This window comes from Bacillus rossius, chromosome 17 (genome assembly GCF_032445375.1).
Source record: "Bacillus rossius redtenbacheri isolate Brsri chromosome 17, Brsri_v3, whole genome shotgun sequence".
Lineage (NCBI taxonomy): Eukaryota > Metazoa > Arthropoda > Insecta > Phasmatodea > Bacillidae > Bacillus > Bacillus rossius.
Genome location: NC_086344.1, coordinates 16,208,929 through 16,222,728, shown reverse-complemented (window position 1 = coordinate 16,222,728; position 13,800 = coordinate 16,208,929). Strand labels below are relative to the sequence as shown.

Here is a 13,800-nt window from a genome sequence, read left to right as displayed (position 1 = left end):
GAATCCTTGTTCGAATTCTCAGTGTTTGTCATTGAATCTCGAATGCCAGTCCCACTAGATTTCACCACATGTTATTAAAAAAAATCACACATTTATTTTAAAAAATTACATAGGCCTATGTATTAAAAAAATCACATGTGTATTTATAAAATTATAAAATAAATGCATAGTGTATAACCCTGATATAAAATAGAGACAAATAACCTCAAAAACCACACACGTAAGTTTGCATCTGTCTAATTCTCTGTTAAATTAATCCTTCCTATGTTTTCAATAAAATACGTTTGTATAACAGACACCATTTAAAAAAAGTTACGTTTTTTTCTGCATTGTTGTATTATTGAAGGTTGGAAATGATAGAGTAGTTACCACGAAAGAGTGCAGGCTATCAAATGTAGTTAACTCGACACTTGACTGAGAGCGTGCGTTGCGTGAATCGGTGAGATATCAATATTCGACTACTTGTGCGAATGATGCCAACTAGCGCTGGCTACATGTTTATAAACAGATAAAGGAAATTACGTTTAAGAACGTCTTTAAAAGAAAATTTACACGTCAGACAACTTCATATTTCCGTTAATTAAATAAGTAAGTGGTAATGTCCAAATAAATATTAGTTTTCTACTTTAAAATACATAGTTTTATACGGAAAAGATACCTACACGGCATCTAATAGCGGGACCAAAAACATCATGCAATGTTTATGCGTGAATTTTTTTTATCCCAATTTTGACAGCCTAAAATATGGATGCGACGATTATGCGATAAAAGAGGGTATTCCACTTTGCTGGAAATTGCATTTAAACTGATGTCATAACCTCCGGACTTTATTTTTATGGACTAAACATTCTTTGACTTCTGCACTCGAACTGCAACCAAAAACTAAGCAGTAACTAGGCGTTCTTGTTACCGGAAGTATTACTCAAGTTACTGCAACTAAATCGTTCTACTGGTGTGTGTGACTACAACTTCTGCACCTGCTCAATGAGATAGAATGAATACCAGTTTTGGTAATGCAATTTGACTTAAGTTATGCATAGCAAAGTACGTAGTTTGATTCGCAAATAGTTAAGCTATAGTTACAAATTACAATATCGAGGGGGAAATGAAGATACAGCAAATTTAAATGCAAAACAAAGTTAGAAAACAATGTTGCACATTTTTTTTTTATACATAATTTTAAAATTGTCTAATTTTAAAAAAAGACAACAGAATATCCTGTTTTATTGTTTTTATTTTTATAAATTTTATTTTGTAATATTATTTCTCAAAAATAGTGGAATTTTGACATGCTGCATTTTTACAATAATATAATTTGTATTAAGTTGGTCTAAAACAAATACATTCAGAAAATAAAAATTAATCTTTGATCTTTTGTAGTTTAAAAGTGATTCAATAAGAAATGCACACAGAAAGAAAGACTTTATGAAATTATTTATTTACGTTTTGGTTAAATGTTGCTTAGTTTCATGTTTTAACTTGCATTTTCGTACTATATATGATGTATTAACTTGTATTTCGGTTTTATCACACTTTACCATGTAATCTTGTCCCTTTAAATGCTCATATTTCACATAAAATTGATTTAGACTATGCAGAACCTATAGATAGAGGCAAGATTCTTTAGTGAATGTGATAAAACCAAAATAACAACTAAATTCAGTAAATACACTGCCACATGCCACGCAACAAAATGGAAGTCAACACAGCGTAGCACTGAAATGAAGCGAAATTCACCTCAATTACCTCATAGCTATCAAACAAACACAATTCATTTCATAAATTAAGTTTTTTTTTAATTTAAATACCTAAAATGTTATGTACTAAGTAAAAACATTATTTAGTTTTTATCTACAGTATTTCCTAAGAAAAGTGAGTAAAGTTAATAAAACCAGTCTATAGCTGATAACATACAGACAAGGGTAAAAGGCGCGAAGAAACATCACAACAAAATGTATAGTTTAACGATTTTGGGGTACTAACATTTCATATGGATTTTTTTTTAATTTTTTAATGTCAATATATGTAGTATTGTTTAGTCTACACATTTTAAGTGTCTTACCACAATTTGTTGAAGCAGTTGATCAAAGTAATTGTGCTTGATTACTATTATTATATGTTTTTGAAATTTTAATAACGATAAAGACAAAATCCACAATTTTTTAATCTATAAATAACAGTAATTTTTCCCCTTTTTTCCAAAAATAATTCCATAAATTTACCTTAATTACCTCATTACAGCTATTAAAAATATACAATTAATTTCATAAATCTATGTTTTTTTTAAATTTTAGAACTAAGTAAAAACATTTTTTACTTTTTATCTACAGCATTTCCTAAGAAAAGTAAGTAAAGTTAATAAAACCATTCTATAGCTGATAACCGTACAGGCAAGGGTAAAAGACCTGCACTTTCTACGACCGACGACCTGTAAGTCGTCGGCTTACTTCTAAAACCTCGTAAGTCCGGTTTTTCCCAGTTTTATATCCCGGATGTGTTTGGCGTATTTTTTTTTTTCATTCTTTCAAGTGCATATGCTGATAAAACCTCGTAAGTCAACTCTACTTAGTCTCTTTTCTATTCACAAATTATAAAACCTCATATCGCACCCTGAGTACAAGACTATCGTAACTCAAAAAATTGAGTTTATGAGATATTTGTACCATAAGCAGGAAAATATCATCATCTAGGCACTGCAAGACTATCGCAATACGTATTATATTTACTTTTACGGGACTTATAGCATATAATGTAGTGTTGCACTCTGGAAAACATTATACACTAGAGTCCCGTTATAGCGAGGTGTCACGGTTCCGGGTTTGATCCTCGCTATAACCGTGTCCTCGTTATAACCTAATTGGACAAATTTTGGCCCCCACAAAATAAAAATTAACCGAAAATAGCATAAATATTGTGTTTAAACCTGTATAATTGGAAAATAACAGGTTATATTAACGAAATCTTAATTTCTGTGAGTAGATGTGTGAATTCTCTTTAAAACGATACCCCATAAGTACGGATGCGATCACCGATTGCGTCAAAATAACCAGAATGGAATACCCTACCACGCCACGTAAGTATAGCATCTCAGCCCGCGGCCGACGCAGCATTGTCCTGCTATCTATTGTCGACGCGGGCAGTCTGCTGGCGGCCATGTTGGTTCGGGATGTAGTTAACAGGTGGTGCTAGTGTAGCGCGACAATTTAATTCCTTACAAAAAAGCAGGAGTGCGGCAACGCACGTACGCCTCAAACGAAATAGTCGCTGGAAAACTATACTTTTTTAATTTAAAGAAACCTGTCAACTTTTTTAGAAAATAAATTAGTGATTAAACTCAAACCATCACCACCCCTTTCCCGGACAGATACCCCAACAACTGACCGAAACAAAAGTTACAAGAAAACTGTCCTAGCGATTCGGAAATAAATACGGTAGTGCCTACTAGAGGTGTAAAAGTAACGAAAAAATGCGTACCCATATGTATTCGTTACTATCGTTACGTTACTCTTTACTTCTGATACCGCATAACATGCTATGTTATGTTGCAGCAACGAATCCAGTCGTATTGCGTACGCGTACAGTATGACGTCGCGTAAATAATAATAAATAGAATATAAACAATTAACAATATTTGATAATTAATAGTTTTTGTTAACCAAGAAACAATTAAATCTCATTAGAGCGGCTTTTTAATATTATCTCTTTTAAGATAACAACCAAAAAAAATGTGAAAATACGCGATTATAAAAACAAAAACATATTTCTAATTTGTAAAAAATACTTTCTTACGTTGTTTCTGTTCCAATCTCAAACTTTGTCTACACACGGCAGACGGCACAGATAACTAACGGAAGTTTGATATAAGAAAGAAAGGATGGGATTCTATTTTTAAAGCCACGCACTTAGGTGGCGACAGCAAGGCTGAAGAATGTGACAGGCGTCAACGGCAAGATGTCTAGTGGCGAGCGAGAGGGGTGGAGATAAAGCAGACAAATAACAAAAGCGCGCTTCAAGCGATCACGCCGTAAATTCCTCAAAAATACCTCGTTATAGCCGTGTTCTCGCTATTACCGTGCTCGCTATAACGAGATTCTACTGTATGTATAAGAATATGTGCAAGACTATGGCATCTGAGTTTTGATAGTATTGCACTGATTTATGAGTTACGATAGTCTTGTACTCAGGTTGCGATATCTTTGTCAGTCGAAACCGTGCTCCTAAAGCTCGTGAGTTCTCCTGTAAAACTGACTGGAGCGGAGTCACGAGGTTCTGGAAGTGAGCCGATGAGGCGATGAAGCACAGCTCGCGACCGCCGCGGCAGTCGGGTGCAGAGGTTGCAGGAGGTGGGCGCGACGCGTGTCTCTCGTCCAGGGGCGTAGCCGGGGGGGGGGGGGGGGGGGGTGTTAGGGGTTCAAACCACCCCCCCCCCCCCTAGCACCAAATCTTTAATTAATTTCTTATTCATCACTCAAACAAATTTCATATTAAAATTAATAAAATTTTTACCATTACAATATTTAAATATAAGAGGCCACTCCAGTGTTTCAGGGGCACTACGCAACCCGCGTTAACCCCATAAGATTCAACGCTATTTTCATTTTGCTTATAACTTATTAACTAATATAGATTTAGAAATGATGCTTGCTTGATATGTAGGACAACGATGCTCTTATCAGAGCCCCTTTCTTCAAAAACGTGCATAAATAATGGTTCAAACCTAGACAATACACTTATGCATATTAGTAAAGATTAGTATAAAACCATAATTTATGCACGTTTTTGAAGAAAGGGGCTTTGATAAGAGCATCGTTGTCCTACATATCAAGCAAGCATCATTTCGAAATCTATATTAGTTAATAAGTTATAAGCAAAATGAAAACAGCATTGAATCTTATGAGGTAACGCGGGTTGCGTAGTGCCCCTTAAACACTGGAGTGGCCTCTTAAGTACCGAAAACTGCTAAAATAGCACTATTTTACTCCTTATAATCCACATTTTCCTGGGGTAGGACCCCCCCCCCCCCCCCATACACAGATCCTGGCTACGCCACTGCTCTCGTCCCAGCAGGCAGCCTGTCGGCGGACCGCTACACCAGGGTCGCGACGGAGGGGGGCGAGTCCCTGAGCCCCCTGCGAGGCTGCGCCCCGGCGATCCCGCGGCTGCAGCTGACGTCCTCCGGCGGCGACCTGGTCTCTGTCAGCGGTGAGCGCAGGGGAAGAGGAGTGTGTGGAGTCCAAGCGCGACCAGACCCCCCACATAATTCTGTGGGCCCCGTTGCTAGAAGTTGACGCGTGCCCGCCCTTCCTATATTAAATATCACGTTACTTTACGTGATAATTAAACCCAAAACGAGTTTTAAGAAGTTCAGAAGCAATTCAGGGAAAAATGTTTCGGCAATAGGCCTACTCACGTAATATGCAGCAACGAATCTGTGCAACGTCGTAGGTTATAAACAAAGCAACGGACAATAGAATAATTCATTAAAGCAACGAACCATCTTCGCCCTTTATTTTTCACGTCGCTATAACCACACATATTAATGTACTGCAGAATATAATTGTAAATATGGACGAGTTATGTAAACAATGTATATTTTTCTCTTGCCACAGCTAAACATGTACATTGTGACGCCATCTTGTGAACGGCGATCTACCAACTGTATTTATATTTTATAAAAGTATAAATTTAACTAATTAAGTTGTGAAAGAAAGTTTAAATACTTTTTAATACATAGGATTGAATATTAATGTATTTACATATAATTATTTATGCCACGTTTATCTTTTCATTTTTAATTATTAATATATAGTTTATACTTCCACCACCAGGGCAGGGAAATTTCAGCGAGATTCATGCGCGCGCATCTCATCCCTTCCAAAGAGGAGTTAGTTCGCCCCTCCCTTCTTTTTCTTCATTCCCGCGCATTTCTCCCTATATAAAGGCGAGGTCATCCACCTGAGAGTCAGTTGATCGGCCCGACGGCCAGTGTGGCTGGATTCCGCCCACTGACCATAGGACGATCATAGGGGGAGCAGCAGAACTACTGGCTATCCGTTTTCTGCTGCTCGCACCCCTCCTTCGCGGTTAGGCCAGCCGAGGACCTATCTCGGCCTAGGGAATTTGTCTCCCTTCCCCCTCCCCTTTCTGGACGATAGGGTGTACCGTGTGTTTCAATTCAGTGTATGTTGTAAAAGCCGATGCAGGCAACAAATTGAACTGTTTCTACAATTCAGGTCAATAAAAGTTCCGTGAAAATACCGACAGTATTCTTCAATGTATAGCCTAGCTCCATCCCTCACCCCACTAGCTATTCGCCTGCATACCAGCCGAGTGTGAATCCTGCCGCCAGACCAGCAGCTTGGACCTTCTCCACCCGATACCTGGCTCTCACCCAAGAGAGACATCGGTGAGAAGAGGAGACGATAGCCACTACAAAGTCATGTTTCCCCCCCCCCCCCCCCCTTTTTTTTTTCCTAACAGAGAAAAAAAATGTTTTTTTTTCTTTATGTATATTGTTTTAGTTATATATATATATATATATTTTTTTTTACCTTTTCACAGTTATTTTTAAAACACATTAAAACTAGTTTTTAAGTCAGCGTTTCGATTGTCAACGTAAATTGATTTTGAACAATGGCAAATAGATGAGTGTAAGTGTTCCGCACTGTCAACGTGGTGTCACGTGTGGATGCTGGTGGTTTTTGTTACTCACAGTTGTAGATTCAAGACACGTTCTGTACGCACAGCATAGTATCCCGAATAATATTACTCTGGTGTAATATTTCATTGGTAACTAAATTTAGGCCTTGCTGTTTAATTGTTTTCTATGATTTATTTAAAATTGTCTACTTTTTTGTTTTAAGTTTTTCTTCTTTCCTTCGCTGGCCCCCAAGACGCATGGGCCCCGTTGCCATAGCAACGGTAGCACGGGCCATGTGGGGGCCCTGCACGCGACAGAACTGAAACTTCTTGCCTGTTGTTAGGGACACCTGTATTTCGTGAATACGTTTCGTGTCGAGGTACATCGCAAAACACCGTAGTTTTTTTCTTGTGGTTTTGGCTGTGGTCGGCGAGAGGTGTCTTCCCGCACTCGACGGGGCCAATGGGAATGTGGATACCGTACTGCTGCACGCACACGATCCGCCATTACTCTAAGAAAAAGCTACAATGTTTTGTGACATACCTCGACACGAAATGTATTCGCGAAATACAGGTGTCCCTACTTATTATATAATTATATTATGTCATTAGGTATAGGAAACAATTCTTTTCGGTGAACTGTACTGGGAATTGTATGAAAAGGTTCAAAGTCAAACCATATCACTTACAATTCATGAAAAAATTTGCCGATTTTAATTTTGAATCTGCATGCAAAAAAGAATTTGAATGTCGAGATTTTGCCAATAATCTGAATTTCTTCTTTGAAACTAACTGTGCGAATACTAGTTTTTGATGCAAAGTTGAATCAAATTGAAAACATTGTTCTCTCAAATAAGATACTGGATTTAAATAAATAATAATAATAATAATTTAACACTTATAATAATTGAACTGATTGAGTTTTTAACCATTTTGGGCCTATATATAACACCATTTAAAAAAAATCATAATCTGCCATGCACAATATTAACATTGAACATTCATATAAGCAAATGGAGTGACAACTTTTGATTTTTTTTAAGTAACCACATTTATTCGTACAAAAAATATGAAACATTAAAAAAAGTTAAGTATTTTCATGAGCAAAATCTTACACTTCCATGTTTTAAAGCTTTGATCAAACGTGAATCTTTGCATCCCAACGAAAGCTTCAAATAAAATGAATAGCAAATTTCCCGGAGAAGTCAAATTGAATATTAAAAATAACTTAGATTGATTCACTTAGTAGAAACCTCCCACGAGCCTAGGTTCCACGCATTCTGTAAAGCCAGAGAAAATCAGGGAAAAGTTAGGGAAGTTATAATTTGTCAGGGAAAGACAGAACATTTTCTTGGAATCCTGGAGAAGTCATGGAAATACCTCAGAGATATGAAGAAATCTCAGAGAAATGTCATGCTCTAAGTTCTGCCAACACCCAGACTTTGAAAGCTTTTTTTTTTTTTTTTTTTTTTTAAATGGTGTTTAAGTGCTTAGTCATACACAATATAAAATTGGTTGTGAAAGGATTCTATAAATCCTGTTTATTTTTTTTTTCATTTTTCGTAATTAATAATTATATCAGTTGTAATTTTTCTTTTTTTATTCATACTGTCTCTTAAATTTATAGCTCTTTTTTTTCTGCTATTAGTTGCAATATTTCAAAGTTGAACATAAAAAATAATTAAGAAAAGAGAGAGAGAGAACTAGGTGAGCAATGGAGATGGTGGAGGGTGAATTTTCTTTCAGAAAATAGCAAAATAGGTACGGTAGAGTCGCTATTACCGAGCTTCAATAAACCGAGGTTAAGTATTACCGGAGCTGACCTGAAGCTCCAGTAAAGTCAAAGATGGGTGAAACATTTGCAGGAGGAACTATAAATGATCTAAAGGTTGTCGAAAGTCTAAACAAAATTAACGCCAAAAGATGACATTTACTCATTGGGTTATTCATGGAATGACGTGGAAAAAAAACTTCACCCAGAAAAATGAGTCCACTCAGTCTACTGAAAACAAAGATGAATTTTCTTATCACATCCATGTTATTCAAAATTTTGCTTGTGCAAGGTTTGCAACGGTCCACAGTAACTCGGTTAAGCAAGACTACTTAAAATTATTTTGAGAAAAATTGTAGTCAGGGAAATTTTAAATTTGGTTTAAGGAAAGTCAGGGGAAAGTTAGGGTAATTATCCTACACTTTTATTTATTTAATTTGTAAAATGCCAACCGACAGTACAAGACTCAAGGAGCAGGCACGATAAATAGAAATGTTAATTAGTTGTAAAAAAACAAATTACGTCGAACAACTAAACATTTGCAGAGAAGATTGCAACCAGAAAGTAATTGCAGGGTAAAGTGAAAACATAGTAATGAAAAATAATAAAAGTAGGATTAATAGGCTACTTAACCAAATTGAATGTTTTGTTTATTAAAGTTTGTAACTAATCGGTAGAGCCAAGATTTTACGGTTTTATTTTTTTAAATTTTCGACCTAAAGATTTTGAGATTTCGTCTTTATCGTCATAAAAATTCAGATTTTTTTGGTATCGCCTCTATGATTTATTTAGGAGATTTAAGATCAATAATAGTAAATGTAATTGTAACCCCTTTTATTAATATTTACAATTTTTGCTCAAAGTAAATTAAAACATTGTTCAAAGTAAATAAATATTAACGGCGTGGATTGTGTATTAGAGGAAAGTATAAAAAACATTATGAACGTAACTTAGGACCTCATAGTTGTGGCATTATTCTTCCCATATTTGGTGAAGGTGCATTTATATACAGGTGCCAGTATTTTTTTTTTTTTTGGTGAACATGATTCATGATTCATGATAAAGCAACCATAGTTAGAAGTTCAGCATTCTCAGGCAAAAGAGATCTTCTCCGGTCACTGACAATGGCAGAATACTTTTGAAAATGACCTTTCAGTGTCAACATTTGATGTTGGTATCCACATTAATTTGAGTGCAGCTGCAGCAAACTCAGGAAAGTCACATTTCAGTTGACACAAGATGTCTACACTGGCTGTGTGCCGTTTTTGTAGTTCACTGTTTACAAGCTTTTGAAGGGCCATATAACCTGCTGCTATTGCAGTTCTTGGCACATTTTGTAGGAAAGGTAGAGTATCGACCATTTTTGACAACTTTTTGTCTTCTATGCTGACATTCCCAATATTTTTAGGGTTCAGCAGGGCATCAGTATCATGAAAAAGTGCATGAGAAGGATCACTTGAGACAAAACCCATGTAAGCTAAGCTGTGATGTCTGTTTGAACTGTTCATTCAAGGCTGCAGACTGAACACTTTTCATATTTCTCAGAACTTTTCAACAGCCTCTGGAAAAATTCCTTCTGTCAGAACTTCCAATGAAATTTGAAGCTTCTGAAGCTTTGAATAGAGGAGGTGGGCAGTTGGGTAGGAGGATCCCTCCAGAAAGTTTATTGTGTCAACAAAGCAGGCACAATTTTCAGTGACAAACACACACTGTAGAGCTTGTATCTCAGTTTCTTGCAGTCCCTTTATGAATTTCACACCAGCATTATTTTCTTCACTCAATTGTTCGAAGAAGCTAACAATGTGCAGGTGTTCGGCCAGGTAGAAAACATCATGAAACCACGTGTTCCTTCGTGTCACAATGGGCATCGGAAACATCTTCACATTATCTTTTCCATTCTTGTCCCTCAAAAAGTTGAGGTAGGCATGCTGTCTCTTTCGTGTGTTCAAAAAAGCATTTTTTTTACCTTGATCACAAAGAGGTGTAAATCCTCCAAACTGTTCTGCTAGATCTGCCCTACCAGATTGATTTTATGTGCCCAGCACTGCATGTGGTACACATGTTCACCAAATATACCTTTCAAAGTGCTCGCAGATCTGGTCATATATCTAGCACCGTCAGTTACGTATGCAACTATGTTTTCTTCTTTGATTTCATACTTGGTGCATATGTCAATCACAGCTTTCGAGCAGTTGACAGCATTAGCAGCTTCAAGTACGCATGATGCTCCAAGTAAAATGCTATGTTCTGCCCCTGGTTGCAATATCTGGAAAAGAATATTGAACACACAGTTATTGGCTTTATCTGTGGTTTCATCTGCCATAATTACGACTTTCTGGTCTGCCACTTTTTCTCTGATCTCTGCCTCTTTCTTTTCCCTTAAAAGAGGAATATAGTTTTCTCTTACCCAGTCTGCACTAGGTATATCACCAGCACCACTGACATGTTTAGCTAGCCATTCCCTAAGTTTGCAGTTGCCCAGTTTCTCAACAGGAATTCCAGCGGCAATAAATGTTTCAACTGTTTCCAGTACAAATTCATCTTTTTGTTCCTTGGCTCATTTTAGCACTGGCCCTGCCTCATGAATTGAAAGCTGCCGTTTTGAAGTTTGTTGCTATTGCTTCCCATTTTTGTGTCCCTCTGACTGAATGTGTTTGTTTAATGTATCTTTTCTTTCAAACATTAAACGACAGTTGCAAAATTTACACATCAATATTTTACTACCACTCACATAAAACCCTTCTTTGGAATATTCTGCTGCATGTGCAGCCACTGTTGGTTTAATTTTAGGCATTTTTTTGTTTGTTACACAATGTTCCTAACCTTTTCCTAAGACAGCAACGCAGAAAAAAAATCCACAGAAACTTAACGAATGTAAAAAGTTTTAAAATGTAATGAAAATATAACTCAATTTATTTTGCAGCTCGGTAAATACGTCACGGACACTGTAAAATGCATTTTTTTTTATGTTTACAAAAATAATGTTGTTTGATGCAATCATGCCAATACACGAAACATTACTATTCTTTTTTCTTAACACATGTGATGCGTGCTACACCACTTCAAGAGCGTAATAATTTTCCGCATGCATGTTATATAACGTAATTTAAAAGCCAGGAAAAAAATTTATCGTTTTCGGACTAAATAAATGTACCGCAGCACCCGAAACTTTAAACTCTTGTTGTAGTGCAGCACTCATCACATGTGTTTAGAAAAAAATAATATTAATGTTTCATGTATTCGCATGATTGCATCAAACAACAAAAATATTATTTTTGTAAACATAAAAAAAATGCATTTTACAGCGTCCGTGACGTATTTACCGTGCTGCAACATAAATAGAGTTATATTTTTCATTACATTTTAAAACTTTTTAGGTTTGTTAAGTTTGGATTTTTTTTCTGCGTTGCTGTCTTAGGAAAAGGTGCGCGAGGAAGATTGAAGTCCACTGTTAAGTAGAGGTGCACGCATGCCGGTACTGTCAAGTACGTACGTGATTGCGACGACGACAGTTTCGAACGGAGAGAGCGAGAGAGAGTGTGTGTGTGTTGTGATTGGCCCGCAGGCAACGTGGCGGGCGTGGACGAGGAGACGGCCTTCGCGTGGCCGGCCTGCGCGGAGTGCGGCGGCGCGGCGCTGGCGCAGCTGCCCGGGGGCCGCCAGCTCTGCCGCCGGTGCGGGCGCGCCGTCGCCACGGAGACTAGGATGTCGCTGGCCGTCGCGCTCGCCTGCCCCGCGCTGCCCGTGCACAGCTCCGCCAGGGTCCAGGTGCGTAGCTCCGTGTCGTGTCCTCTGTCCTCACGGACGCACAGGGCTCCAGGGGCAAACTGCTGGGGATATATCAGAGTGGGGGTCCTGTTCAAGAACACGGCCGAGAGCGGATGAGCAGTTCTGGTGGTTTTTTTTTACGTGACGTCTAATAAATCTATGAACGCCGGCTGAACGCAAGATAAAGTGTCCCGTTTCGCTCATTGTCCCGTTACGCTCATTGTCCCGTTACGCACATTGTCCCATTACGCACATTGTCCCGTTACGCACATATTCCCGTTAGGCACATTGCACGCTTGCGCCGCATCTATCTCTCTTCCACTCGATTGGAACAACCATCGATTTGACTTTTTTCGAGGCACATTCAACTTGGAACACTCCCATTCGTTTCCTACTTTTCCTATCATCGTCCTATCCTTAACACAATAACACAGATCGGAAGAAGTTAAATAGCAAACATATTTGAATTATTAAAGAGTGCAAATAAAAGTAAATTTATCAATTAAATTGTAGATTTAATTTCACTCCTTCTTTGTATCCATACAAAATAGTGATAATTCGATAAAAAATGATTCCATTTTATTCATAAAAGTATGCAATCATTTCATCAAGGTTTTGTTATGACCTTGTCACGTTAAACTATTGTCCGTAAACTGACTTTACAGACAACCAATTTTTTTATTATTATTTTTTTATTTAACAGGTAATTTGCCAGGCTATAATACATGTGATATTGAGATATTTACTGTGGTGCCAGGGCGGTCCCTGTGACCGCCAGTGTTTGCTGCAACTGCCGATAGGAAACCTTTACTACTTGCCACAGGACCGCCTTGCAATGGCTAGTCCCAGCTATTCCGGACTGCCATGACACCGCACAATAACCAGACATTGTTGGTTTTTTTGTGACCATCAAAATTACTTAATTTTGTCTTCTTTTGTATTTGAAGTAGTATAATTTTGGGAAAATATTTCCAATATTACAAAAAAAAATATAATTCATTCAAATGAACTAAAATGAACAAAATATTTCACTAATTTCATAGTTGATTTTAGGTAGTGGTGCACCGATGCGGATACCGATGAATCGTAATCGGCGATTATGGGTACTTACTGATTAATCGTAATCGGCGATTATCTTAACGATTACTTTGCCGATTATCTACGTCCCGGCGTAATTAAGTAGGTTTTTACCGTGTAATATTTTGTTACACATTTTAGGACGAAATACAGTAATATTTTTATATATTACAAAATTCATCTAACTCCGCCATATCATGATTACAGATATTTCGTTAAGTTTAATAAATCTCATTGCCTCGAACAATAAAAAATACATTTTTCCTACACGTTTATTTACGTTTCGTCTTTTGTTCTGTCTTTTGTTTAGTGGCCTTGTACAATACGTATAGCCAGAGACGTAAAATAGATGGCACGCAATCAAAATACCACAAGCAGTTGCAGTGTATTCTATGACAATCGATCTTTTCGAGTCGTAGTAGCGGTTCAAAATCGTGGTCCCGATACCTTCTAGAGTTTATCTCTGCGTTTTACAAACTCGTTATGGGCATCTTTGGTAACATTATTTGATGTTGTGTTATTTGTATGTGACGTGAAAAGTGAAA

At 37.3% G+C, this 13,800-nt stretch overlaps 1 protein-coding gene across 1 annotated transcript in view; it reads left to right on the top strand.

Annotated features, from left to right (window-relative positions):
* LOC134540947 (uncharacterized) overlaps nucleotides 1-13,800 on the top strand; it is a 58,412-nt gene that overhangs the window by 27,408 nt on the left and 17,204 nt on the right. The window contains exons 11-12 of the mRNA XM_063384034.1: nucleotides 5,068-5,202; nucleotides 11,976-12,178. Of these exons, the coding sequence (XP_063240104.1) occupies nucleotides 5,068-5,202; nucleotides 11,976-12,178 (338 nt within the window). The remainder of the gene's footprint in view (nucleotides 1-5,067; nucleotides 5,203-11,975; nucleotides 12,179-13,800) is intronic.